Source organism: Aethalodelphis obliquidens, unplaced genomic scaffold (assembly GCF_003676395.1).
Source record: "Aethalodelphis obliquidens isolate GAN/ISIS:26980383/991018 unplaced genomic scaffold, ASM367639v1 scaffold14, whole genome shotgun sequence".
NCBI lineage: Eukaryota > Metazoa > Chordata > Mammalia > Artiodactyla > Delphinidae > Aethalodelphis > Aethalodelphis obliquidens.
The window spans coordinates 3,401,505-3,429,357 of record NW_020837958.1 but is presented as its reverse complement, the minus strand read 5'-3'; the positions used below and the strand labels follow the sequence as shown (position 1 = coordinate 3,429,357).

General features: G+C 53.0%; 2 protein-coding genes across 6 annotated transcripts; one reads left to right on the top strand and one right to left on the bottom strand.

Annotated features, from left to right (window-relative positions):
* Nucleotides 1–1,974: 1,974 nt before the first annotated feature.
* On the bottom strand, nt 1,975–21,395 carry ARHGAP1 (Rho GTPase activating protein 1). Of its 5 annotated transcripts, XM_027114826.1 has the most exons (15): nt 21,288–21,386; nt 20,609–20,685; nt 17,547–17,728; nt 17,229–17,324; nt 15,874–15,903; nt 10,443–10,530; nt 6,254–6,385; nt 5,791–5,877; nt 5,492–5,590; nt 5,016–5,123; nt 4,860–4,936; nt 4,609–4,686; nt 4,096–4,224; nt 3,809–3,912; nt 3,349–3,663 (listed from the first exon to the last, which is right to left on the bottom strand). In XM_027114826.1, the coding sequence occupies exons 3-15, from the start codon at nt 17,677–17,679 to the stop codon at nt 3,493–3,495; spliced, it is 1,332 nt and encodes a 443-aa protein (XP_026970627.1). In that variant the 5' UTR covers nt 17,680–17,728; nt 20,609–20,685; nt 21,288–21,386; the 3' UTR covers nt 3,349–3,492. The 5 variants fall into 5 exon arrangements, with proteins under 5 accessions (XP_026970631.1, XP_026970632.1, XP_026970627.1 ...); XM_027114830.1 differs by lacking the exon at nt 15,874–15,903 and having other exon boundaries at nt 1,975–3,663; nt 21,288–21,384; XM_027114829.1 differs by lacking the exon at nt 20,609–20,685 and having other exon boundaries at nt 21,288–21,395.
* Nucleotides 21,343–27,643, top strand: ZNF408 (zinc finger protein 408). The gene is made up of 5 exons (XM_027114811.1): nt 21,343–21,842; nt 22,147–22,424; nt 23,634–23,695; nt 23,918–24,177; nt 25,241–27,643. Exons 1-5 carry the CDS (start codon nt 21,794–21,796, stop codon nt 26,758–26,760), a joined length of 2,169 nt encoding a protein of 722 aa, XP_026970612.1. The 5' UTR covers nt 21,343–21,793; the 3' UTR covers nt 26,761–27,643.
* Nucleotides 27,644–27,853: the final 210 nt, after the last annotated feature.

Genomic DNA, 27,853 nt, shown 5'->3' with positions numbered 1-27,853 from the left:
TAGCTGCCGTGATCTGACAAACAGCTCCTTCCTCCTATTTCGCCTGCAGTGGCGGGAGGGAGTGGAAGGTAGAGCTGGCGTCCCAGAGGAAGAGGTGGTTCTAGAGACCGGAGACTGACAAACCCAGGCAAGTGCTGTCTTGGTTGCCTCCCACACCCTTCAGGCCAGAAGCCACGCCCCAGGGCAGAAGAGGACTAGTTAGAAATTCTAGATTCAACCCAAACCTGGGGCTGAAAAGAATGGGCCCGCCCACTGCTGCCGCTTTGGGCCCTGGGAGCCCTTGCTTGTTAGTGAACTGCATGTGACGCTGACCATGATACCTGATCACGCATCCAACTCCTGGGTCAGAAATGGTGGAAAGACTGTCGGAGTCCTCACCTTCAGGTGGGGGTCCCCCAAAAGCAAAGTGTTCAATTGCCCCTCATCTGATGGTATCCTACCCCTTTAAGCCATGTCACTACACTCTGCCCCCAGAGACCCACTGTTGCCAAGGCAGGGGTAAACTGGCTTTTGAGTCACTCGGCAGAGGCCCTGCCAGGAGCCCAACCCAAGTAAACAGCTCTCCGTCTCCTGCTCCCCTGTCTTGTCATTTCTTTGGGCCACTGCCCTTCTGTTCTAAATAGTCACCCAGCTTAGAGCTGAGCAGAGCCAGGGAGACAGGCTGCCAGTGCCTTCTGTTTGAGCTACCTGGACGAAGGTCACAGTTGTGCAGGCGGACTGGCTTCCTGGAGCTCAGTGCCCGTGTTTATAACCATTGTCATGATCCTGCAGCTCTGGCCTGGCTTCCCCAGCCCCAACAAGCAATGAGGAGAAAAAAAGAACAGGCCTGCCTGAGGCCATCATAGCCTCCTAATTGCAGTCAGCAGGCAAGCAGCAGACAGCTGGAACTTGACCAGTGTGCCAAGTGGAATTCTGGCCTGCCCTCCCTGTGACAAACCATTTTAGTTTTTCAATTGTAGTGAAATACATGTAACGTAAATTTTACCACATTAACCTTTAAAGCAAAGCAAAACTGCTCGAAAGAGGAAAGCTGGATCTTTCATAGCCTCCACGTGACTAGGTGGCAGGTGGAAACAGCCAAGGCTCTCAGGCTGAGGGGCGGGGTGGGGAGGGCCGGAATGGCTGGGAGATGAGGGTTCCAACCCTGGCGGCTGTACAAGGTTGGGACTATCACTTCATTCCTCTGTGAAATGACCATCATTCTGGTTCCCACTGGGCACTCATTCTGTTATGTAGTGTATACGTTACGGTCGGCCCTCGCATCTGTGGGTTCCACACCCGAGAGTTCCCCCAACCTTGGATAGAAAAATATTTGGAAAAAAAAATTCCAGGAAGTTCCAAAAAGCAAAACTTGAATTTGCTGCATGCTGGCAACTATTTACATGGCATTTACATTGTATTAGGTATTATAAGTAATCTAGAAATGATGTAAAGAGAGGATGTGTGTAGGTTATATTGCAAATACTACACCACTTGATAGAAGGGACTTGAGCATCCTTGGATTTTGGTGTCACGGGGTCGGGTGGCTGGAACCAGTCCCCCACACATAGGGATGACTGTGTGTCTGATCTTCAGAGAAATGAAGCAACAGTCTCGGACGTGGGACCAGTTACATGACAATTACCAGTTAGAGCTGGTTGTGAGTGATGGAACTAGGATTCAAACCCTGGTCTCACTCTAAAGCTTGTGCTGTGGTCCACCACAGTCTGCTCTGTTTGGGGGAGAGAGGTCCTGGCTTTAGGATATAGCACTTGGTGGCCAGTTGGAATGTATAGGTGCAAAAAGGAAGGGGACTGTTCACACTTCTAAGCCTGGAATATGGTCAGAAAGCTGGCTTCATACCGGCTCACAAGTAAGCAGGATGAGCAAGGGGTCAGATTGACTGGGGAGGGGACTTCCTGAAGCCCCTATCTGCTCTTCTTCCGCAGCCATACCACACCTCCCACCCAGTTATGAGCCTCCACGCCCACTTCCTTATCAGCCAGATGGGCAGTTTTCCATCTCCATTTTTATTGAAGTATAAAAAGTGCAAAGGTGAAATACATGATTGGTGCCAAGGAAGTCATTGTGAATGTGAATACTTGATTCACTGTACAAGTCCCCCCACCCCCAGGTAAAGACCAGTTGGGGGTGGATAGGGGAGAGACCAAATAGACCCACGAGGCTCCCCAGTAAATGGGGCTCTGAGCAACACCTGATACAAAGGAAGGCAGGCAGAAATCAGAAGCCTGGGCCTGGCCTGGAGACACAGGGACTGATAGCAGCCACACCAGGCCTTGGGACTCCTGACATGCTAGTGTCCTGGGAAAAGAGCCCAGTGAGGTCAGGCCCAGGCCACACCCGGCTCGCAGATGAGGCAGGACTGGTCAGTGAGGACCGCCACAGTACAGGCTCTGGCCAGGGCTGCAGGAAGGTGGTTCACCAGGAAGGGACAGCTGGAAAGAGGGATATCCATCATCATCAGAGTCCAAGGGGAGGTTGCTAGAACTTACCTGGCAGGGGCCAATCTAATTAGCAAAATCTCTACCCAGCCCCTCCAGGAGTCCAAAACTGGAGGAAGGAGCCACCCCAGATCCTGAGGCACTGAGTCACCCCTGGCCAGAGCAGGGACCGGTGTGACTCCACAACAGACGTGCCTAAGGATCTGTCCAAGTAGGAAGGGAGGGGAGGCAAGGCATGGGGGGTGGAGTGGGCAGGGACTGGTTGTCAGTGGTCTGACCAGACACTAGGAGGCTCTCAGGGGTGAGAGTGGGGTGTCTATTTTGAATGGATGCTGGGACTCAGCCCTGTCATCCAAGCTGCCAGTCCTGGCAGAACCAGGGGGCTAAGACACCCTGGGGGCAGTACCACTTGGGAAAGGCTGACCCAGGATGTGTGGAAGAGAAGGCAGACATAGGACTCCAGGCTGTCATTCGTTAACTGTGTAAATGCCAGAGGCTGAGCCACCAGAGGGGAGGACAGGAACAGGGTGCTTGCAACCAGGCCTTCACCCAGACAGGGAGGAGTCACAGCAGGGCCAGCCCAGGCCAGCTCAGCCTTTCATTCCCCAGCAGTCGGGAAGGGGAGGACCAGCCCCAGCTACCAGCCCAGCCGGCAGTGATTTTGGCATCTCCAGTTGCCAGGGGAAGAGGCAGGAGAAAGCAGGTAAGCAAGCAGTTGCTGGGGCCAGTCCTCCTGCCTGAAGAGCCAAGGCCAGCTCTGCAGAGCCCGGCAGGAGCCAGGGATCCAAAGAGGCAGTGAGAAGTATAAGGCGAAGAAAAACGTCTTGTGGTTACAGCGAGGCCCCTGGGGCCGGTGAGGTGGGCTGGACAGGAGGGGAGGAGGAGCTGTCCAGTTGGCTGGCTCCAGCTTCTGTCTCCAGGGGGCTCACAGCCCCTTTCTGGGCAGGAGCCCTGGGCTCCCGTAAGGCTGAAGCCAAGAGGAAGAGTCCAAACTGGGGCTATCAGAGAAGGGGGCGGGTGGGGCAGGGGCTGGGCTCAGAGCCCCTTGGAGTCAGGGCTGAAACAGCTCCCCTTGATGATCCAGGAGGAACTTGGTGAAGGTATTGATGGGATTAATGGCCTTGAGGGTGATGGCAGCATCCTTGGCCCACAGCAGGTTAGGGCCGAAGACAACAGCCAGGTTAGTGTTGGTCATCTTGTTCTGGTCACAGAGGGCAGAAATCTGTGGAAGGAATCAGGGGGCTGCAGCAGGAAGCCAAAGACGCCGCCTCCCACGCCTGGCAACCACACCCAGGAGCAGCAGCCACGGCAACTCCTCCTCCCTCTCTCCTCCAGGTAAGTGGTAGAGGCCCAGGCTGAGGTCTCACCTGCACCAGGAAGGCAGTGAGGAAACGCAGCACCAGGTAGTTCTCCTCGGGCAGCATCTGGAAGGCCTGCAGCGTGGCCTCCACTCTCTGGCTCTCATCAATGTCTATGAGGAAGGGGGGCCCAGGTCACAGGGGCCCATGGCTGGACTGGTTCGGGAAGCCCTGTCATGAGGCTAGGGGGAAGACCCAACCAGACTTTCCTTGAAGGACAGGCCAAACCCACCTGCTCTGAGTTCAGCTGCAACCCCACCCTGAAGAAGCTGGAGAAGGGGGAGAGGGGCACTCACTGAGGAAGCCCACAACGTGGGAGTAGAGGTCAAAGGTGAGCAGGGGCTCAGGAAGCTCCCGGAGGAAGGTCTTGAGAATGACCGCTGGCAGGTGCAACTCATTGTACTGGTCGAAGTCCACAGGCAGCCCTGGGGGGTGGGGAGGGGAGGAGCTGGGCCGAGCCTGGAGACCAGCAGCCAATCCGGAGGCCAAGCAGGCCCCACAGCCTGACTTCACCCTTGGCCACAAGCCTCCTCCTCCCACTGGGACAGGGGGCACAGGGTCAGGCCATCTGGGGAGTGGGGCCCCCGAGCACACACCACAGTTATTCCTCGCCTCTGAATGACCCTGAACCCAGGCTCCAGAAGACTGACCTATGAGAAAGTAGGCCTGGGACAACCAGGCAGGAGTGAGACCCATGTAATTATACCAAATGCCACAGAAAACTCACACACACACACACACACACACGTGTGCACGCGCATGATCTGTACTGGCCCTCTGGGCTTCGACACATCCCTGGGGCCACTCACCCATGTTGTACTTCTGTTGCACTTCCCGTACAACTTGGGTGTTGGCCGACCTCCGGAAAATCCCCTCAGTGGTGAGAGCTGGGAAACAGTGGGGCCTGGTGAGTCTCAGAGCTCTGGGGCAACGTGCGGACTCCCCACCCATTCTGTGTCTTGGGGTCCCGGTCAGGGTCAGTGTGGGTGCTGGCGCACGTGGGACCTTGCCCAGCCCTGCCCAGCAGCTTCCCGATGGGAGAGGGCTCCCTGGCACTCACCGTGGGCCTGTAGGTAGGCAACGGTCTCCCGCAGCACGAGCGGAATGGGCTCCTGCTCTGGGTTCTTCTCCCGGAGGCTGTGGGCACAACGCAGTGACGGGTCTGCAGTCCTCCTGGTTCCCAGGTGCCAGCCCCGCCCACCTTTCGCATACTCACTGCTGCAAGGAGACCCCGAACTGCTGGTTGGGCAGAGGGGGCCGCGGCGGCATGGGCTTGGGGGCTGTCGCGGGGCTCTTCTGGGTGGATTTGAGGAAGTCATCATACCTGGGGAAGCAGCGGGGAGGGTCAGGGCCCCCACCTGGCTCTGCAGTCACTGTGGCACCTCTTGTTTGTCAGGCACTTACTGTGCTATCTTACATGGATAACCTCATTCAGTCCTCCCACCCACCCAGCTTTACACAGAAGTGAAGACTTTAAAGAGATTCAGTTACAGAGCTTTTCAGTGACAGATACGGGATCTGGACTTGCTCTGACCCCATGTGCTGCCCCTTACTCATCACATCTGCTTCCCCTGTGTATCCTGGCGCTGTCAAGGCTGCTTCTCCCCTTGGCCAGCACATCCTACCCCCACAAACATGATATATGTGGACAGTGTGCCCGGTGGGCACACACAGCCCCCATCGCAGTCTCACTTGAGCACTTGGCGAGGGATCCCCAGTTGCTCCAGCTTCACATGCTCGCTCAGCTCACTCAGGTAATTCACATAGAAGATCTTCTGCCCAAACTTGAAGCTGCCGATGGAAGAAAGGGTATGGGTCCAGGGTAGGCCCGCTTCAGCAAGCCTCCACTTTCTCCTCAGCAGCCCACCCAGATCAGACTGAGGCCTAGCCCCAAAGTGGTCGGTCCCCAGTATGCTTGGCTTCCTCAGGTATCTGCTTCACAGTTCAAGGGGAAGCACAAGAGACGAGTGCCCCGCCCTGGGCCCACTCACCTAATGATGGGCTTGAAGAGGATGAGCAGGGTCTTGATGAACATGGTGGGGTGCACGATGTACAGAGCCTTGATATTCTTCTTGTACCTGCAGAGGCAGAACGGGGAACTCAGGAGTGGGCATGGTAGGAGAGGCACAGAGCTAAGCTCTTAATGTACAGTTACTGATTTGATGACTCACAGTAAGCCTTCGAGGTAAGTGCCATTGTTGCCCTATTTTACAGATTAGGAAACGGGCTCAGAGAGGTTAAGTAAGATGAAAGGTCACAGAGCGAGTAAGTAGAGAAACTGGGATTGAAGCCCAGGCCATTCCAACTTGAGACTCTTTGTGTTTAGTTTACCCAGGTAGGGGGGACCCGCCTCCCCCGGCATGGAATACGTTCCTGCCCAAGCAGAGGGCAGCCCAGAACCTGGCAGAGCTGCTGGACCCCGGGCCCTGGAGCTCCTCCGAGGCCCTAACCCACTTGCGGTCAAACTCCCGGTAGGCGTCCCGGAGCCAGCTGAGGGAGGGCTTGTTGTCGCTGGTCAGGCCATGGTGCAGGTAGAGCAGCGTGTAGTCGCTCTCCACATACTGGTCCAGGGTGTGCTTCAGGTATCTGTAAGAGATGAGCCCCACTCAGGCCTGCCCTGTATGCAAGTGGGGCCCCATTAAGACAGAACCAGTGCCCCAGGAATCCCCTCCTCCTGCCTCCGCCAGCCCCTCTCCTGCCCTGTCTGTTCTGGCTGCATAATCAGTCACCATGTTGGGGTGGAGGAGGAACGAGGTAGTGGCTGGGCTGCGTGGAGGAATAATAAGAACAACAGCAGCTCTCAGGTTTGAGCACTGACTAGGAGTCAGGAGACCAGGACTCTAACTGGAGCCATCTCACATACCTGCAGTAAAAATGGGAATAACATTTCACTCACAGGATTGCCCTGAGTCAACAGTAATGATGACAGTCACCATTTACCAGTATTAAGCTCTTAGTGTCTACCAAGCACTTTGTATGCAATATCTCGTGCCTTCCTCATTATAATGGAGGCCAATACTATCCCCTTCTTACGAGCGAGGGCAGTGAGGCTGAGAGAGGTCAAGTGCTTCTCTGAGGTCACACAGCTTGTGGTGGAGACTGGAGGTGAACTAACTCCAAGTTTCGCCTTGTTGATCATGGGACAGCTCTGCCTTTTACACTCCCAGCGCTGTCTGTAGAACACTGTGCCCACGAAAGGGGATCAGGGTGGTCAGAGGGTCCCCTCCCCTGCTCCAGTCACTGGACGTTCTGTGGACCAAAGACCCACACCTCAAGTTCCCTATGCTCACAACACAATACCTACCACCCAACACAAACACACATACGGGTGTTGGGCCCACCTGAGGTGGAGAAGTATGAATTGAGTGAACATGAATTCCAGAAAGGGAGAGGAGCCCAGTGGAAAACCCTCTTTCTGGTTGGCCAACAGCTCCCAGGCCCCAGCAGGAACACCACTCCAGGCTGGGAGGCTGGGCATGCAGGAATGCTAAGGGCTTCCAAGGGGAGGAGGAAAAGGAGGGGAGGAGGGAAAGGAGGGAAGGAGCCTTTTTATTTTTTTTAATGATTTGGAAAGCTTACAGTTATTAATTAGAAATCTGACGGCTTTTGTTTAAATTTATTTAATTAGTTAATTTATTTTTGGCTGTGTTGGGTCTTCATTTTTGTGCGCTGGCTTTCTCTAGTTGCAGTGAGTGGGGGCTACTCTTCACTGCGGTGTGTGGGCTTCTCATTGCGGTGGCTTTTCTTGTTGCAGAGCATGGGCTCTAGGCGCGCAGGCTTCAGTAGTTGTGGCTCACGGGCTCAGTAGTTGTGGCTCGTGGGCTTCAGCAGTTGTGGCACATGGGCTCAGTAGTTGTGGCTCGCAGGCTCTACAGTGCAGGCTCAGTAGTTGTGGCGCACAGGCTTAGTTGCTCCGCGGCATGTGGGATCTTCCTGGACCAGGGCTCCAACCCGTGCCCCCTGCACTGGCAGGTGGATTCTTAACCACTGAGCCACCAGGGAAGCCCGGGAAGGAGCCTTGGGAAGTGCCCAAGGATGTGACTAAGTGCCCAGACACAACCTGACCTATCCCAGAGAGGCTAACCTAAACATTGGTCCATGGGTGCCAGCACTGGCGGACATGTGAGGTGTCTTATGCTGGATTTATTATCTTGATTCCCATCATTATCACTATACAGTAATTTACCCCTTACACACATTGAGCACTTTGCAGTTTGAAAAGAGCTGTCACATAAAAGGATGGCATTTTGCAACTATAAAATAGCAAAAGTTAGGGACTTCCCTGGTGGTCCAGCAGTTAAGACTCTGCGCTTCCACTGCAGGGGGCATGAGTTCGATCCCTGGTTGGGGAACTAAGATCCCGCATGCCACGCAAAAAATAAATAAAAATAAATAAATAAAATAGCAAAAGTTGTAGTGAAAATACACTCATCCTTTGATGAATGTTATGACCTTTTGGAGGTCAATAAACTGATGTTTATCAGAAGCTATAAAATGTTCATACTCTGACCTGATAAAAATATGTCCAGGAATTTATCCCAAGGAACTAATCAAAGATGAACAGAAATGTTTTTGTAAAAGGCTGTTCATTATAGCCTGTTTTATAATGGGGGGAAAAATGAGCAGCAAAGTAAGTGTCCAAGAACAGAATGTTGGTTAAATAAATTACAGGAGATCTATAAATAGAATACCTCACAGGATGTTTCTGCAGACAGAACCAATCTGTGAAGTTGGATGTGAGAACAGTGGTTACCCTTTGGGGTACTGCCTGGAAGAGCAAAGGGAAGTTTGTAGGTGTGGATGACATGGGTGTATTTCGTTTTTGAAAATTCATCAAGTAGTATACATAATGTGTTCACTTTTCTGGATACACATATGTCAAAATTTTTTGAAAGGATATCCTTGAAGAATGTTTAATGCTCAGAATATAAAAACATTATGTAAGATACAAAACTGACTATAGAGTTCTGTATATGTTATAGAAAAAATGGGAAGTGAATACACTAAAATGTTAACAGTGGTTTTCTCTCTGGGTGGTGGGTTTATGGGAGACTTTATTTATTGCTGTCTGTATTTTTTCTTAATAGCTATCTACATTGTTCTACATTCTTGAAATCTGTGATACTTTACAAATGAATACAATGGCATTTCACAGGGCTCAGGAGAGACCTGACCCCAAGCACACAGCTGGTAAGAGGCAGAGTTGAAGTTTAACTGGTCTTCTGCATCCAAGCTTCAGGTACTTTCTATTTCAACCCCCCAGATCTAGCAGGACAGCTGGGAAAAGCCAAGTCTGAGATAATCTGACTGAAAACAAGATGACAGGACTGATGCATGATGAAAGCACCTCCCTGCCCGGCCAGGTGGTGGCGGGGAGATCCCGCTGGGAAGGAGTGGAGGATGGACAGGATGGGTGACAGAGGGCTTCCCGAAGGCAGACGAAGCCCCAGAGTGGAGGCTGCCTTGCTCAGCACGCTCTCTCCTGAAAGCTGGGTGCTTTCCCATCCACCTCCTCTGACCTCCTCCCACTCAGCCCATAATCTGGCCAGGAGTCTGTCACCTGCCTTGTCAAATACTGTGACAATAAATCCAGAAAGGGGGACAGGTGACTCAGCCACCCTCAGGCTGGGCTTCTTGGTCTGTTCCTGGCTGGGCCACGTGTCGGGCCTGGAGCAGGCTCTGCCTGCCTGCACGGTGGAGGAGCAGTGGGAGGAGGGCTCAGGAGACCAGAGAGAAAGCATTCACACAAAGCTGGAGAGACTCGGGCCTGGCCCTGGCTCACAGGACTGCACGGGCTCTGCAGTCAGGCCCTCCCCTTCTGTTGCTGTAGCCCCGGACTGTCCCCAACCCCACAACAGCCCCTCCACACACACAACCATTCAGGATCCCAAAGAGCTGGTAAGGGCGGGGCAGACATTTGCAATTGCAGGAAGTGCTTTAAAGTGTCAGGAAAGGAGTGCAAGATGGAAACTGTACACACACTGAGGAGCCTCAGGAGGAAGTCAGTTATGGCTCTGCCTCCAGGGATCCCGCACCTGCTGTGGACCCAGCACTGGCCTAGTGGTGGCTCAACGATGAACACTTATCAGAACACAGTCTGTCAAACTCCTGCTTTCAATCAGCCTTTGGACTTGCATCAGATTTCTAGACCAAACAGAGCTATTACCTGTATTTAGCTATTAGAACCTGGATAGGTACAGAAGTTGCTGGCACCAGATTTGGCACAAAATAACACTAATTATTCATGTAAATGATGAACAACTGCAACTGCCTCAGAAGTGCACCATATCGTTATCATAATCAGTCCTCACATTTGGATGGTATTTTACTTTTCAAAGCATTTTCAAATGCAGTATCTCACTCCTATGAGGAACAAGGGCTGTATTATTATTCCCCAAGAAGAGTGAAGAAAAAGAGGCTTAAAGAGATGAACACACTTTCCAAGGTCACACAGATGGTTTCCAGGACTAGAAACCAGATCTGACACCTAGCCCAGCGCTCCCAATATCCCTCAGGAGAAGAGGGGAGGCCTTGAGGGAGGTGGCTTGGTACCCCCGGGGCAGGAAGGGACAATAAGGAAAATGGCTCCAGGCCGTAGTGGGGATCTGAGCACGGGTTCCATCACTTCCCCATGGGTACTCACCCCAGGAGCTTGCTATGGTCCAGCTGGTGGCTCGGGGGCATTCGGCAGGCACTAAACACAATGATCTTCCGCCCATACTTGTCATCTCCTAGGTGTGGAGAAAGGTGGAGCACAGTGGATGAATAAGCCAAGAGAAGTCAGGTGAGGATCTGAAAGGGGCCAGGCCTGGAGACTGTACCATTTAGCGTTGGGGCCAGAGTGGCCCATGCGGACAGACCTCTGGGCAGGTGCCTGCACTCAAGGGTGTGTCACTGAAGAAAGAGGGACAGGTGGTCTCAGGGCTACAGAGCTGGGGCACAAAAAAATAACATGACTTCTTAAAAAGTCATGCCTGGTGGAAACAACCCAAATGTCCATCAATGGATGGGTAGATGAAGAAACTGTGGTGTATCCATGCAATGGACTATTGGCTATAAAAAGGAATGGAGTACTGATACACGCTACATTGTGAATGAACCTTGAAAACATGATGTTAAGTGAAAGAAGCTGGACATAAAAGGCTACATATTGTTTGGTTCCATTTATATGAGCTATATAGGTAAATCTGTAACAACAGAAAGCAAATTAGTGGTTATAGGTGCTGGGAGGGAGGGAGAATAGGGATTGATGCTTATGGTTATGGGGGTTGGTATGGGTGAAACTATGGATGAAATGGATGAAATGATGGAACTAGATAGAGATGGTGGTTGTTCAACATTGTGAATGTACTAAATACCACCAAAGTATACACTTTAAAATGGTTAATTTTTTTTTTTTTTTTGTGGCTGTGTTGGGTCTTTGTTGCTGTGCACGGGCTTTCTCTTGCTGCGGTGAGCAGGGGCTACTCTTCGTTGCGGTGTGCAGGCTTCTTATTGTGGTGGCTTCTCTTGTTGCGGAGCATGGGCTCTAGGCGCATGGGCTTCAGTAGTTGCGGCACGCAGGCTCAGTAGTTGTGGCTCGCAGGCTCTAGAGCACAGGCTCAGTAGTTGTGGCACACGGGCTTAGTTGCTCCGTGGCATGTGGGATCTTCCCAGGCCAGGGCTTGAACCCGTGTCCCCTGCATTGGCAGGCGGATTCTTAACCACTGCGCCACCAGGGAAGCCCCTAAAATGGTTAATTTTATGTTATATAAATTTCACCATAACTAAGAAAACAAAAAGAGTCACACCCACCAAAGCAACTGTTACCTTGCCGTACATCATCTTAAAACTCCACACCTATTCCAGAAGCATCTCCTCTAAGCAGCCTGTATTTAAAAAACTTCTTGAAGCTACCTTCTCAGAAAGCCTGAGGCCAGTGAGGAAATCAGTCTGATTACTTAACAGTCATGTCTTGTTTTTGACTACTAACAACACTTTCTGATTTTACTGCCAGAATTATTTGCCACAGTTGATTGACCTCTGGACATTTCTAAAAATCATTCCTTTCTCATTAAGGATACTCTAAAAAACATGGAGTAGAGAGGAGTTTGTAACACTTTGGGAAGGTGCTCATTTGAGTGTAACCACTGAGGGATGTCTGTCCAAAACTAGTCACTATTTCATGATCTGACCATCTGGCTTTGTCATGAAGCTGGGGAGCTCCTGAGACATATGCCACAGCCTCCCAAGGTGAGATGCTCTTCCAGGATCAGTGTGAACCAGGGACTCTAAGCACAGCTCGATGGGGACAAGGCCTGGTCCCCACTCCCCCATGTCCCAGGGCCCTTCCCTTTATCTTTACCCTCACACCTCTCCAGAGTCATTCTTGCCTAATCCCCACTGCTTCACAGGCAAATAAAAAGACCACTTACACAGCCCACACAGTCTGTCCTCCTTCTACCTCTGAGGATTCAGGGATTCCCCAACAACTTGCTGAGTGTCTTCTCCATGTTAAATAAACCATGATCTTGATGATCCTTCTTGGTCAGTGAGTGACTTAACCCAGGACTCAGTGCTTTTCCAAAGTGGTTGCCAAGGCTCTGACCCTTTTCTCAAGGGCTGGGGCAAGACTCATTGGAGGGGCTGAGGAAGGCTTCTGGAATGTGGGCAGCATGGCCCCAGTCCCTGCTGGTGGCGCAGCCTGGTGCTCTGGCCTGAGCTATTGCCTCACTCCCAGCAGTCTCCCACTGTGTCCAGCCTCTGGATCAACCCCTCCAGTGATTCCATCTCCACCCAGAACACTGCCTAGTCTCTGCTGACCCTAGCCAAAGGTCCTAGTCAGGACCCTCCAAGAATTTCCTGGGTCAGGGTCTGAGGCCTGGCCCACCAAGCCCAGAGAGAGGCTCCGTTCTCCTTTCTAAACTGCCCCAGCTTCTAGCCTTGGAGAATTAGAAGCATCTACCTGCCCTTGACTCTCCTGCCTTGACTTCTTTCTTCCTGAACCCCACCCCAAGCTGTATAAAAGCCCCTTAGAAAGGCTCACAGGACTTTGAGGCTTGGCCCCGCCAACCCCCTCTGCAGGCTCACACCATGCACACCTTCGGCCCAGTCCGCAGCAGGTGGCTTTAGCCTCTGTCTCTCATGCCAGACAGACTTCCTCTAGGCAATTCTGCTCCCCTCCTCTAGGCTAACTCCTTTGAATCCTTAAGACTCATCCCAGGCATAATCTCCCAGAAGCCTGTGTCCCCTCCTCCTCCCCGCAGGCAGGTTAGCTGTCCCGTTTCATAGCTCCCAGCATGAACCATCACCCGTCTCTGTCACAACACTGACTCTCCTGTATAACTATTTATGTGTCTGTCTCCTCTAGTGGCTGTGAGCAGCTCAAAGACAGGGACTGTCTTGTCCATCTTTAAATGTCCAGATGGTCCAGAGCCCAGCAACGTGACAGGTATTCAATAAACGCTGGTAGCCTGTCACAGGTCGGCATTACACGGTATGCACGGTTCTATTTCTGAGTTTGCTCACCATGTTATCTGGGATATGAGACTGCTTTGGACAGTTTCCCAAAGCCTGGGGCAGAATTTCTCCAGACTTAACAAGCAGAGAACCCTCTGCAGGTATGTCTGAGGAGGAGATGGTGCAGCTCCATCCAGCAGCAGGTCTATTTTGAAAGACCAGGTGTCACCTGTTCCCCTCCACACCCTGGACCAGATCCTGAGGCGCTGGGTTCCTTCCAGGCCACTTGGGGGTGGCTCTGCGGCCTGCTCTGATTCACTTCCCATAGGCTTTGACAGGAGAAAGAGCAGACTGGCAGTGGGCAGGGATGAAGGGTTAGACTGCCCAGCCCACCCTCGTGGACAATCTGGAGCTTCAGAAACCCCTGGGCCTTCTATTATGAGCCTGTGGGGCGGAGGGACATCATCTGTCTACTCCCCTCTAAGCAGAGGAAACGCCCAGGGTATAGCGGAAAACACTGGGAGGAGCATGGAGGATTCTAAAAGATTCTCTTCATCACTGCCCTCCAACAGTAAGGCAGCCCTCATTGGCCGGCAGCTTTGAGGACTTAGGCAGAGCAGAAAGTCTGAGCTCACAAAGCTCTGGTATTTAAAGAGCTGGTAACTGGTTAAGCAAGCAACTGAGGTGAGAGGCCAGAGGCCTGTAGTTCCACCGCTCAGCTGCCCCAGCAACTTGTAAACAGGAAATTGGGTTCTCAACCAGGTTTCCATCAATGGGCATCCACCAATGTCATTATGTTATATAAAAAATATTACAAGCACGTGCACGTGTTTTCTGGGGAAGAGGTCCACACCTTTCATATTTTCAAGGAGGACTCCTGACCAGTTTCAAGAACTGCTTCCCTGGACTGTATGCTCCTTGAAGGAGGGAATGTGCATTGTTCCTCAATGAATCCTCAATGCTGGGGACTTCCCTGGTGGTCCAGTGGTTAAGAATCCACCTTCCAATGCAGGGTATGCGGGTTCGATCCCTGGTCGGGGAACTAAGATCCCACATGCCACTGGGCAACTAAGCCCACGTGCCACAACTACTGAGCTCGCGCACTTCAACTAGAGAGCCTGCATGCCACAAACTACACAGCCCACATGCTCTGCAGCCCATGCGCCACAACTAGAGAGAAGCCCACGTGCCTCAATGAAAGATCCCGCGTGCTTCAACTAAGACCTGACGCAGGCATAAATAAATATTAAAAAAAAAAATCCTCAGTGCTGAGTACTGGACTTGTTCCCAGAGTAGGTGTTTTATAAATGCATGCCAAGTAAAGACAGGATGGGGATGGGGGACAAAGGAGGGGGCTCAGAGAGGGACTGGATGGCAAGACTCCCAGACTAGCAAAGAACGAGACATGGGCAACCCCAGGGCTTAGTCCGTCCTCTCCTCCCTGGAGTGGAGTCCCATTGCCCAAGTCCTTGAGTGGCTCGGGCATTTGCCAGCAGGCAGGGTAACGGCTCCTACAAGAAGCATGTGTATAAAGGCCTGGGAGTCCCCTCCTCATCTCAGAAGATTCAAACAGATTTACCCTGGAAAAAGAAGGGAAAGAAGGAGCTGGCAGCACTGGTGGCTCCAGAGCACTGAGGGAGAGGGCTCAAAAAGGAGGCACAGCGTTTGTTGAAAGCACCAGGAAAAGACCAGCCGCCAGAGAATGAAACCTCTGCATTCCCAAGATACGGATCAGGAACTTCCCAGGGGAACCTGGGTATTAATCAGCAACAGAGCAGCTCCTCCAGCAGGCGTTCTGGGACCCGCCAGACCAGCACACTCCCGTGACCTGAGAGCAGGCCAACCAAGGAGATGGGAGGTGGGGGGCTGGGGCACATTGGTTAAAATGTGAAATTGTCAGGAATAGTGCAAGCCAGCTGACATCATCGTTGGTAGCTAGAAATCTGCTATTTGTAGTTAGAAATTGCACGTGTTACAAATAATACAAATAATAGCCTTTTCTTTTTTTTCTTTCTGGAGGGCAGACTATTAAACCTTTACCAGTACACCACTGGAAAGAACCCATGTGGACCAGTCAGGTTTGACCGTGGAGCATGACAGCAACTGCCAGCAAGGGAGAACAGAGGCTACAGAGGAGTTGGGGACATAACACATCCTCCCTTCTAACGTGGGCTCTTTCTCTGGTTTCCAAGGCCAGGAAACTGGCCTCCCAGGAAGTCACCATAGCCTCATCAAACAACTCTTGCTCTGGCAGTGCCAATCCAAACTCTTCTCAGCAGTCAGAGAGGCACACACATGGGGGACACCCCACCAGAGGGGCCCTGAGCCACCACTCGAGCCCGGCCATTGCTTACAGCCAGCCCCACGACCCCCATGGACAAGACCCCCCCTCCCCTGGAGCTCCTTCCCCTTTGGGCTCTGGATGTGTGGGCTCCCCACACAGTCCCCACCCTGTCAAACCTCCCATAAATCCCCTGCTATTTCCAGCTCCCAAGTACCACCAGCTCCCAGCTCCCAGCTCCCCGGAGTGGGGCTGCAATTAAGCTGGATCCACCTGGCCTCCACCAAGAGCCCTTCTTGATCCACAGCCCAGAGAGGCCAAGCACAGAGAGCCAGGAACACACCTACACACCTACCTGGCTGGGCCCCCTCAGGCTCATCGCACCCTGGAGAGACAGAAACATATTGCAGCTCTGCTTGCAGGGGTCCCCTGGTGGGGATGGGGGCAGTCTTCCCTGCTCTGCCTTGTGACTTGGCCACATAGCCAGGAGGATGTCAGCAGAGAGACTCCTTCACATCAGACATCCCTATGCCCCAGTCAGGTCCATCTCTAGGCGTGAGGAAAGTTCTGAGCCTTCAGGTGACTCTCCTGTACTCAGGGCAGGACCAGGCCAAAAAAGAACTCTCAGCCTTGCTTCTGTAGGGGTGACAGAGGCCATAGCCAAGTCCTCCAATCCAGACCAGGGCAGGCATCAGGAACACAGATGCCAAGGAAACACCTTGACATTAGGAACAACCCTCTCAACTGCCCCATCCCTCCCTGAGCCCAGCATTCAGGAGAGACGGAGCTCCCTGCTGCTTCCCTATGGCCGAATGCCTCCAGGGCCCCCTCAGCCAGCACCACTCAGGGTTCCAGGGGCCACAAGCTACCTGGCTCCCCTTGCCCACCCCAATGCCTCAGGGCAGGGCCGTGCTGCCATCCTTGCTTACAGCTGAAGAAGAGACAAAGGATCCTACAATTCCAATTTCTTCGTCTAGCACTAGGACCCTATAGGCAGAAACCAGGTCATCAACATCTCTGCTACCTCCCTTGCTCCTGGAGGCTTCTGGGTCCTGCATTATGAACAAGAGGGCGGGAGCTCACTGAGGCCAAGACCCAAGGGGGGGCTCTGCGCTCATTCGTAGCAGGGTAGCACATCTGCGGGGAACCTGATGCTCCAGGAGTCATGTGCCTCCTAACTGCTGGAAGGAGGCTCTGCCATTCCAAACTTCCTTGGACGTACGGTTTCCCCGGAGGGACTGGCACCTCCCTGCTCCCCAATAACTGATGGGGAAGAAAAGCTGACCTGAGGGCAAAGGGAAGGGAGCTGAATGAACACTTATTGAGGGCCAACTACGTTCTGGCTGTGGGCTAGGTCCTGATATACGTTCACCATTGTCATCCTCTCAGCAACCCTGTGAGGAAGGAATGAGCTCAGACTGCAGAGCTGGAAATCAAACCCAGGGCTTTCACAGTGCCTCCCACATGCCATCTGCCAGTGGAGATGCTGAGGTCACAGGTCAGGTTGTGGTTGCTGGTGAACAGACCAAGTGGCCATCACAATCAAGTCTGTATTTTTAATGAATGACACATGGAGCCTCAATAGCCCCAGGGTCAGGGGTCAGAGCGGCCCCTCCCCTGCAGCCCCTTCCCCTAAGGCAGGAGGGCCTGGCTTCCTTAAGCCAGGGATGCAGACTATGAGGGAAAAGGTGCAAGGCTGGGTGTGCTCACCTGCCACCTCCACAATCTGGTGCCGGGCAATGTCGTAGTAAGGGTCATCCCACTTCAGGTGTGTGACAGGTTCCGGGGAGCTGCTTTTGGAGTCATCTGAGGAACACAGCAAAGTCAGGGGATCATCTGGGGGTCTGGCACAATTTTCTCCCTGAGATTCGTGCTCTTTGGCCCTCCCCCCAGTAAGGCTTGTGCTCCCAGCCCCACCCTGGGGCTGGTCTGTTTGCCCACATCCTGTCCTCCTGGGGTCTTCCTTGCACAGGAAAGGGGTCTTCCCTTCTCAGGCGCTTATGGCTGCTGAGATCCAGCCGTACCCACCTGACTTGGGAAAGTCGGGCATTTCGTCTGAGGGCCAGTTCTTCTCATCAATGGAGGCTAGCTTCAGCTGGTTCAGAGCCTGGCTGGCGTCATCCAAAGTCAGGTCGTCCTGCAGCTCTGAGAGTGGGTCCATGGCCGAGCCTCTGCCCCACAGCTTCACGCTGCAGAACCTGAAGACAACCCTGGGGGACAGGAGGGAGTTGGCAGGTCAGTGACACACTCTTTTCACCCATAACTTCTACAGCAAGCCCTCCTGCTCCCACTCTTTCCTCCTCCAAGCTCCCTTGTCCCTGTTCCTCAACATTCCTCATCCCTGCCAAGAGCTCCATGTAGCTCCTCCTGGCTTTCCTGGCTCCACACTTTTCTGGCATGTTGCCAGAAAAGGCAGCTGGGGCACAGGATGGCACAACTCAGCGCCTGCCTTCAGGCCCTCCAGCTGCATAAGGAAGAGCGGTGCCAGGCCCTGCACTGCCCACCACCCAGCTGGTTCAGTCGAGCAGTCCCAGCTGCAGAGGTTCAAGGGCCATGCCCCTCTCCTCCAGGGTCATAGAGCACAGAAGCTTCCCAGGCCCCAGCAGTGATGGAGAAGAGATATTGCAAGAATCTAAGGAGCACAGGGCTGCTCCAAACCCCTGCCTGAAAAAGGTCAGCTGTGGCCCTGGCTACTCCATCCGTCACTCCTGGCCCAGGGAAGAGGAGGTAGCCAGAGACCATAAGACCTAAAAAAAAAAAGGCCATGGCCAAGGGGCCCAGCTGGGTTTGCCCCAGGACAGGAATGAGGAGCAGGAAATGGAATCTTCCTGCCAGTCACTGTGACAATCTGCAGGCTCCTGGAGGCTCCCAAGCCCAATCTACTCTGGGGGGAGCTCCTGACACTAGTTTCAAGGTGGGAAAGATCAACAGACCACCTTAAGGACTGGGGGATACAGGTGGGCAAGGAGGAAGCCCATGACACCCAGAGTCCAGAGATCCAGGAGGTGGAAAACAGAATAACAGCTGTTGCATGCGGGGAGGGAGAGGAGCCAACTCTGCAACTGGGTTTGCCCAGGTCTGGGGTGTGGCCTCGTGGATGTGGCTGAGTGCAGCCTGGAGGAGGCACCTTCTGCCCTCAGCCCTAACCGGAAGCCAATCCCTCTCCCTTCACAAGCTCACCATATGTGTGAGGGCGGGAGTTTCAATTCAACCCACTCGTCCAACCCCAAAGAGGCTGCTCTAAGTCCAGTGCATTCCTGCGGCCTCAAAAAATGACATATATGGTCACAGAATCAGCAGGGCAGATAAGGAGCACAGACAAGACCCAGGCGTGGGTAGGGAGAAGAGAGGAGAACTGTGGGCCCAGCTCCAGATCCTGAACACCTCTGAGCGATGTGACAACCGCCTGCGCACATCACAGCAAAGACTCCATCCGGATGGCAAACCGGCAGCTCCGTACTTACTTACTTAGCAACAACCTAGCAACAACTACCCTGTTACCAGGGCAACCACACTGATTCAGCAGCAAAAGCTGTTTGAAGCTCCTGAGGCAAAACTGAGCCGCCAAACAGCCAGAAAAAAAACCAAAAAAACCCACTTATTTTTCTTCCTCTTCCTCTCCTCTGGCCTTATCTGCTACCCTTATTCACTGCTCACTACCAAAATACAAGTCCCTTACCACAAACACAGAGAAAGACGTTCTCTATTGTTTGGGAATGCATATCTCCTAGCGAGTGCTGCTGTACCCCTCACCCCAGCTCCCCATTCCAAGCAGCCCTCAGTCTTGAGAAATCCACACCTGATTCAGCTATAAGCTCCTCCCCATATTCAACCAGGAAGCTGTGAGGGCTCCCCCAAAGGGGCCCCTGGCCAGGTAACAGGGACAGAATTTAGCTCACAGTAACCCTCCCCAGGCCTGAGCCTTCTCTCCATCCCTTCTTTTTGGTTACTGCCCAGGCACCAAGAGCTCCTTCTGCCCTGCCCACAGCAGTTCCAGAGAAGTCTTTCTGCACAGAGTGGGTGCTTGATGCAGTGAAAAAAACATGGGATGAGATACATGGAGGACTGGATTATAGTCCTGACTGAGTTGCAAAGATGCTGAGCAAGTCCTTTTCCTATCTAGGCCTAAATTTCCTCATCTACAGAAGTGAAGGCTCCTCCCAGAAATATAATTCTCCAAATTCTCCAGCATTCTAAATTACTTGTGCTGAAGTGAACAACGGGATTAGAAGGAACAGCTGGGAGTTGAAGTATGTGTGAGGGAGGGAGAGGGACACTCTCTAAAAGGGAGATGAGCTTGAACTCCACCTCTTCCAGTAACTCTTCTATTTTGTCAGTTCTTCCAGAACTGACCCCTCCCCCACCCCATAAACTCCTTTTCCAGCCCAACTAATCACAGTTGTTTCCACCTCCCAGCCAGCCTAGCCTCCCTCACTACCCTCCAACACACAGCTGTTGCCCTCTGTGAGCCCAGAAGCTCAGCTCCCACTCAGTGGGAGGGGGAGGGAAGCTAGTGCAGGGCAATTGTAACATAAAGTAGTAGAAATGAAGCATCCTAGCTGCCTAAGACTCCTGTCACTTACAAGTCCTGCTCCACTCTGCAAAATAATCCTTATTGTCAGATTAGTTTTTCCCTTCTCAGTTGGTAAAATCTCTACCTTTACAATAATCTTCAAGAATCACTTTAGGCAGGCGTGTTAACCTTTGGGAAGTCCTAGAGCTCTCTGAAATTCTGGAGAAATTTATGGACTTTTTCCCTAAGAAAAATCAGCACATGCATGAAATCTTGCATGAAATTTTAAGGGGTTCACAGGCCCTCTTTCCCGTTTAAGAAACCCTGCCTACTCAAAATTACATCTGGCACAGAGTTGATGCTCAGTCATTTGCTGAATGACTGAACAAATCAATTTGTATCCTAAGAGGAAAAGGGAACCAACCACCATGAACTGGATACAAATTATCTTTTCACAACAGCACCAGTGAGGTATGTATTACTAAACCCATTTTACAGTTTGAGAAACCGAGGACCGAAAAAGTAAGCAAGTTGCTTAGGGTCATACAGCAAGGTCAAGATTTTAATCCATGTCTACCTTAAGGTGGTCGCTTTGTGCAGGTCAATCCCTCAATACTTCTCTAATGGACTGTCATTCAAGAGATTCTGAAAGTTCTGCAAAAGGGCAAAGTAAAGCTTCTCTTTTAATCTCCTCCATGGACAACTGAAGTAACAACTTAAAATCGTATTCTCTGGCCTGGGGATCGCCCTCCTAGTTGGGGCTCCCGAATTGTGAAAATGCAAATCCCACAATACAACAGCAAAACTTTTAACTACAATCACATTTGCATAGAGCTTCATGGTTTACAAAACCCGGATTGGGTGTAATTATCCCATTTCACAGATTAAGAAATAGATATGAAAGTGTGGCCTAATAAGTGGCAAAGGTGGAATACTTCCCCCAAATATCTTGGTCTTAGTTCTTCCCCAGATCGGACCAGGGAGACTTCCCCTTCCCACGAGCTTGCTCAATGACAGCGAGCGAGGAGGCCAGGAAGAAGGCAGCAAGGAAGCAAAGTCCTCTCACTTCAGACCCTCGAGGCGGGCCGAATCCCCGCAGCAGGAAGGCCAGGTTCCCAGGGCCCATTCCACCCTTGCTCCCTTCCTCGGTTCCGGTCGGATCCTCCCCATCCGGATCCCCATCCCTTCAGAAGACCAGGCCAGTCCCTTTCCTTCCCCCATCACCTCCCAGGGAGACCCCGCGCCCCGCAGCTCACCGTGGTGGGGCACCGCTCCCTCTGCCACGCCTGTCAAGGACAGGCAAACATCCGGCTACGCGGTCGAATGGGAACCACCCCCTCCCTGTCGCTTCACTCCCCAGCCACTTCCGCCACACCTCCGACCCACTTCCGACCCACTGCCCGGCCCAAACATGGCCTTCGCAGGAGCCCCGCCCACTTCCTTACGAGCCCGCTTACGTGCCCGCCTGGAGGAGAGACAGTATAACCGTCCGACTCGTCCCTCCCAAAAGGAAGCCCTTGAAACAATTAGTTCCTCTCTACCGGATACTCAAATCCCTAGTGGACCTCCGGAATTCTAAACTCGTATGTTCTCGGACAGAGATTTGCCTCACTACTACTGCCAAACTCCCAGTCCTGCGCACCAATGAGGTCTCACTCTTACGATTCTTTCCCGAAAGGAAATTTGGTAGTCAATGACTGTTTCCGGGGGGAGCTGAGAAGGTGAGTCTCACTTCCGGCGGAGGGAGGCTTTCTGACCCGGGATGGAGGCGGCGGAGGAGCTGCCCTTGGAGTGGGAGAGACTGCAGTTCGGTGAGTGACCTGCGATGTCTCCGACCCTCGGCCCTGGCCTAGATACTCCTGACGTTCTCTGGTCAACCCTTTCCCCCCACGACCCTTTTCCTCCCGAGCCTGGCATCCTCCTCCGGTGCCCTCAGAACCTCTGGGAGCTTCTTAAGAGCCCTCGAACCGCCTCAAACTTTTCCGGGGCCCCCTTGGAGCCCTTACATATTCCTCAGACTCCTGAGGCCTAGCTGGACCTCGGTTTTCTCCGTCACCTTTCCCCGCCCCACGACCTCTTGGGCCGCTTCCTCACTGTCTTTCTCTGTCCCTGCAGCCCCCGATCCACGCCTGGGCCCGGACTCAGGATGGAGCCCTTCCAGAGAAGGCTGTGCACAGGGACTCAAAGATCTCTCGCCCGGACCCACCCGAGCCATCCTCGCTCTAAAGAGCCTCCCGCGGGGCTTGGCCCTTGGCCCCTCACTCATCAAGGAGCAGCGCTTGGGGGTCTGGTGTGTTGGGGAACCCTTGCAGCCAGGACTGCTCTGGGGGCCACTGGAAGAGGAGTCTGTCTCCGAGCAGAAGGGCCATGGAGTGAAAACAAAGCAGAAGGAGGTATTGAGGGATAGGGCTTTACGTCTCCGTGACTGAAAATTTTGATCAGACGTTTCTCGGTAACTCTCCAGTTCGTTAGAAGATGCAGGGTGTTTCAAGAGATAGGAGATGGTTTATGCCCTCTCTCTCAGGGACTGTCTCATCCCCTCACTTGCGGTAGCCGAGGAGGTGCAAAAAGTTATTAAAAGGTGGATTAGTAGATGGGACTTCCCTAGGTCCAGTGGTTAAGACTCCAGCGCTTCCACCGCGGGGGGCGCGGGTTCGATCCCTGGTCAGGAACTAAGATCCCACAGGCCGCACAGCGCAGCCAAAATGTAAAAAAAAAAAAGTTGGATTGGTAGAGTGTCAGCAATGACGACGAAAGTCAAGAGCAAAGGTTTTTAGAATTAGAAAGCCATGGGGGGGCTTCCCTGGTGGCACAGTGGTTAAGAATCCACCTGCCAATGCAGGGGACACGGGTTTGATCCCTGGCCTGGGAAGATCACACTTGCCATGGAGCAACTAAGCCCATGCGCCACAACTACTGAGCCTGTGCTCTGGAGCTGGCGAGCCACAACTACTGAGCCCACATGCCTAGAGCCCGTGCTCCACAGCAAGAGAAGACGCCACAATGAGAAGCCCACGCACCGCAACGAAGAGTAGCCCCTGCTCGCAGCAACTAAAGCCAGTGTGCAGCAAGGAAGACCCAATGCAGCCAAACATAAATAAATAAATTTATTTAAAAAAAAAAAGCCATGGGATCAAATCCTAGCTTTGTCACATAGCTAGTTAGATGGCATGCCTCGTTTAACTCATATGTAAAATAAAGGAATGGCCGTTTCCTTTATTTTAATTCTCCAGGATTATTTGGAGCAAAAGTTGAAAAAGCACAGGTAAAGGATTTCATTGCATAAGTCCTGAAAAACAAATTTAAAGTTGATGTACCTCTTACTACTTCTTCTGTTTGGTATTCACTGAAAGGCAATAATATGTGCAATTCAGTCATTCACCACACTTTGGGAGGGAGGTGAGGGGACAGTTTTTTTGGCCTTTATTGAATGAAAACTCGAACGGCATAGTCCTATAGAGGCAGACCAGAGACCATTAACCTTCTAGGGGCTTCATCTTAGACCTGTCTCAGGAGAGGTTACATCAGGGGTTTTTTTGTTGTTTGTTTCACCCTGGTCCCCTCAAACACATGGGAGAAAGACTTTTATTGGTTTATTTCAGGACGTGTCACTAGGCCCATGGGGAGATGTGTGTGCTTGTGAGCAGAGTTCAGGCTGGACTAGGTAAGTTACAGGAGAGTATGTAGTGAAGATGCTCCTTTGAGGCTTTCTGTTGTGGCATGGGATGGAACCAGAAGCTGGCTTCTGGTTCCCACCCAGGGATCTTTGCAGTGAGTGTTCCAAAGGCATGGGATCCTTTAGGACTCAGACTGCCCAGGATCTGGGGCTTTCAGGGAGGGCCACTTGAAGGGGATCTCCTGAGCTAACTCTTGCTCTGCTTTGCAGTTTGGTGCAGCGGGGAAGGCTGGAGGGTGAGGGAAACGTGGCCCCAGTGCGGATCAGCGAGAGGCTCCACCTGCAGGTGTACCGGGTCGTGCTGCCAGGTTTTGAGCTGCTGATGTGGCCCCAGCCTCCCTCGGAGGGCCTGAGCCCCACCCAGCCCAGGCTAGAGGAAGAGGCATCCTTGGCTGTGGTGACAGAAGTGGAGTCTGCTGTACAACAGGAAGTGGCCTCCCCCAGGGAGGATGCAGCAGAACCTTGCATGGGTATGTGTCAAATAAATGCTGGCTTCCCCAATTATCACCAAAAAAACCTGTTGATAAGACAAAGCAAAGCTTATGGCGTAAGACAGTAGGGGAGAACAGTAGCATTTCTGAGAGGGAAGGGCAAAGCCTGGATATTTATCGAAATTTTGAAGTCTGGTATAAGGTGGATTTTTCAGTGTGGGATGGGGTCGGGGCTCAATCAGTATTGGGTAAGGATCATGACATAGTAGTTTAGGATTTGTGGAGACAGCAAGGCTAGAATTTTCAGGTAAGAGGTTCAGAGAGTTTGGGGATGTAAACTGTCATCTGATGCTTTTTATTAAAGAGTGACAGTCTTATCCTTGGAATGAACAATATAGTTGACTCTTGAACAGCACGGGGGTTAGGGGCACTGACCCTCTGGGCAGTTGAAAATCTGAGTATAACTTACGGTTGACCCTCCATATCCAAGATTTCACATCTGTGGTTTTGCATCTGTGGATTCAACCATGTAGTGCTATGGTATTTACTGTTGAAAAAAAATCCTCGTATAAGTGGATCCGTGCAGTTCAAACCTGTGTTTTTCAAGGGTCAACTGTATAGATATTTGCAAGTTTTATCTTCCTGAGTTAAGTTTTCTGGAATAGTAAGGTCACACTGACAAAGACAGCAAGTTGTGTATAAGGTTTCCAGTTTTCTTATGTTTTTTCTGTCTGGGCTGGGGATGGGGATTCCTTTATTTTCACGTGACCTAAAGTGAGGAGGTGGTGGTCTCAACTCATCCTAAGTGCATGTCTCCAGAGGGAGAACAAGGGCACTCTGGAATGGCCTTTCTCTAGAAATTATCCAGATGTCTAGACACTATGGTTCCCAGGAGAGCCTCCCCAGAAGGCACCTGAAACTGGACAGAAAGATAAACAGAGTGTGTGGCTCATGTTCCAGGGAAGAGACTGGTGTCATTGCTCCCATTGCAGTTCAGGGGCTGAGGAGGGGAAGACACATATTCCTATAATCTCCTGGTGAGACCACCGTGACCCCCTGCTACAGTCTCTACTAAGCCCAGCACCCCACTCTTGCCTTGCAGATCCTGGTCACCAGTCACAGCCCCGCATCCAGGCAGTGAGCCCTGGACTTAAGCCCCGAATCCAGGACGAAGTTTCCAAGGAGAGCGAGCCACTCGGCCCATTGCCTCAGGATGGCCGTGTAGATGAGGAGGACCCACCCCAGACCCAGATGCCACCTGAACCTCAGAGCAGCTCCACTCCCCAGCAGGGCCCTGAGAGCAGTGAGGCCAGTTCCTCATCTTCTGCCAGGGGCCCCCAGCTGCGTGCTTACCTAGTCAGGAAGTTGCGTAGCCCCAGTGATCAACGGCCACCCAGAGTGAAGACCTCAGAGCCCGGGGCCCAGCAGAGTGGAGAGCAGCAGCACCCTGGCTTCCCCGCATGCTTGCGGAGCGCCCCTGGCCCGGTGGGAGGCTCTCCGAAGCGGGGGCGACGGTACCGCTGTGCCGAGTGTGGCAAGGCCTTCCTGCAGCTGTGCCACTTGAAGAAGCATGCATTCGTGCACACGGGCCACAAGCCCTTCCTTTGCACCGAGTGTGGCAAGAGCTACAGCTCAGAGGAGAGCTTCAAAGCCCACATGCTGGGCCACCGTGGGGTGCGGCCATTCCCCTGCCCTCAGTGCACCAAGGCCTACGGCACCCGGCGAGACCTCAGAGAGCACCAGGTTGTACACTCGGGTGCCCGGCCCTTTGCTTGCGACCAGTGTGGCAAGGCCTTCGCCCGCCGGCCCTCCCTGCGGCTGCATCGCAAGACACACCAGGTGCCAGCGACCCCTGCCCCGTGCCCGTGCCCTGTGTGCGGGCGGCCCCTGGCCAACCAGGGCTCCCTGCGGAACCACATGCGGCTCCACACGGGGGAGAAGCCCTTCCTGTGCCCACACTGCGGCCGGGCGTTCCGCCAGCGGGGCAGCCTGCGCGGGCACCTGCGGCTGCACACAGGGGAGCGCCCTTACCGCTGCCCACACTGCGCTGAAGCCTTCCCCCAGCTGCCTGAACTGCGGCGCCACCTCATCTCCCACACTGGGGAGGCCCACCTGTGCCCCGTGTGTGGGAAGGCCCTCCGGGACCCCCACACGCTGCGCGCGCACGAGCGCTTGCACTCAGGCGAGAGGCCCTTCCCGTGCCCCCAGTGCGGCCGTGCTTACACGCTGGCGACCAAGCTGAGGCGCCACCTCAAATCCCACCTGGCCGACAAGCCCTACCGCTGCCCCACCTGTGGCATGGGCTACACTCTCCTCCAAAGCCTCAAGCGGCACCAGCTCAGTCATCAGCCCGAGGCACCCTCCAGCCCACCCTGTGTGCCGCCTGCCTCTTCTGAGCCCACCGTGGTGCTCCTGCAGACCGAGCCAGAACTACTGGACACATGCAGTGAACGGGGCGGGTCCCCAGCCCCGGACGTCTTCGAGGTCACCCTTTCCGAGAGCCAGGATAAGTGCTTTGTGGTGCCCGAGGAGCCAAGTCCTGCTCCCAGCCTGGTGCTCATCCATAAGGACGTGGGCTTTAGCACCTGGGCAGAAGTGGTAGAGGTGGAGACGGGCACCTGACCACCCTCAGCTTCCCTCAGCAGAGCTCTGTATAAAGACTGGTGTTTCTGAGCTTGGGTGTCTGGATCTTTCTCTTTGGGTTCCCTGATAGAGACTAGTGTATGAGAAGCAGGTCGAGGACTCCCCTTCCTGCTTATGGACGACCACTTTGTTTCCCAAGACTCTTAATAAGGTAAACCACTTCTAGATGTGAGATCTTTTTATCAGCTTCCAGGAGAGCTTGTCCTGCCACCCTCCCTGGGAACTCCTCAAGGTGCTTGTTCTTTAAACGTTGTGGAAGTGACCCTGCCCAGTGAGGTAGCCAGGTCGCAGGCAGCACTGTTACCCTGCTGGCGTGCTTAGTGCTGGAATAGTCACTCCCATCCAGCTCCCTGAAGGACAAGCATTTCTATTTGGAACCAAACGGAATGACTTGTGAAGGTTAAAAGGCCAGAGACACTCCGCTGACAAGTCTCTGAGTCAGGCGTTAGATTATTTGGGCAGCTTTTCTCACCACCGAAGGCCTGTGAGGTTGGTTTTTGTTCTGTGCTGAAGGACACCAGACTCATTGGAGGTGGTTAGGGCGGGTCTGCACCCTTGTTTGTATCTGGCCGAAGGCAGCCCTGTTGAGGGAAAGAGCGAGGAATGAACATGTGTTTCATGCTTCATCAGCTGCGGGCCTGGCCTGCCCGAGGTGCTGGGGACGCAGCTGTGGACAAGACAGAGGCAGCGCCCTTTACAGAGCTCAGGTCTACAAGGGGCAAAGAACGACAGTAAGAGTTTAAAGAGGAGCACTCCCCGGTGCTGTGGGTGTGTTTAGTGGGATGGGTTCACTTGTGGGCCTCAGGGAAGGTGTCCCCAAGAAATTATAATGATAATAAACAGCATTTGTTGTGGGCCAGTCCTTTATGTGAGTTTATTTCTGTAATCCTATAGCAATCCTGTGAGATAGTTATGAGGACAGTCAGGAACAAAGAGCTGTAAGTGTCCTGCCCAAGGTGACAGAGCTACTAGGTGGCAGAGCTGAGACTCAAATCCACGTAGTTTAGCACTGGAGTAAGGCTCTTAACCTCCACACTCTAGTGTCCCGCATTTCAGCTGTGACTTGTTGGTT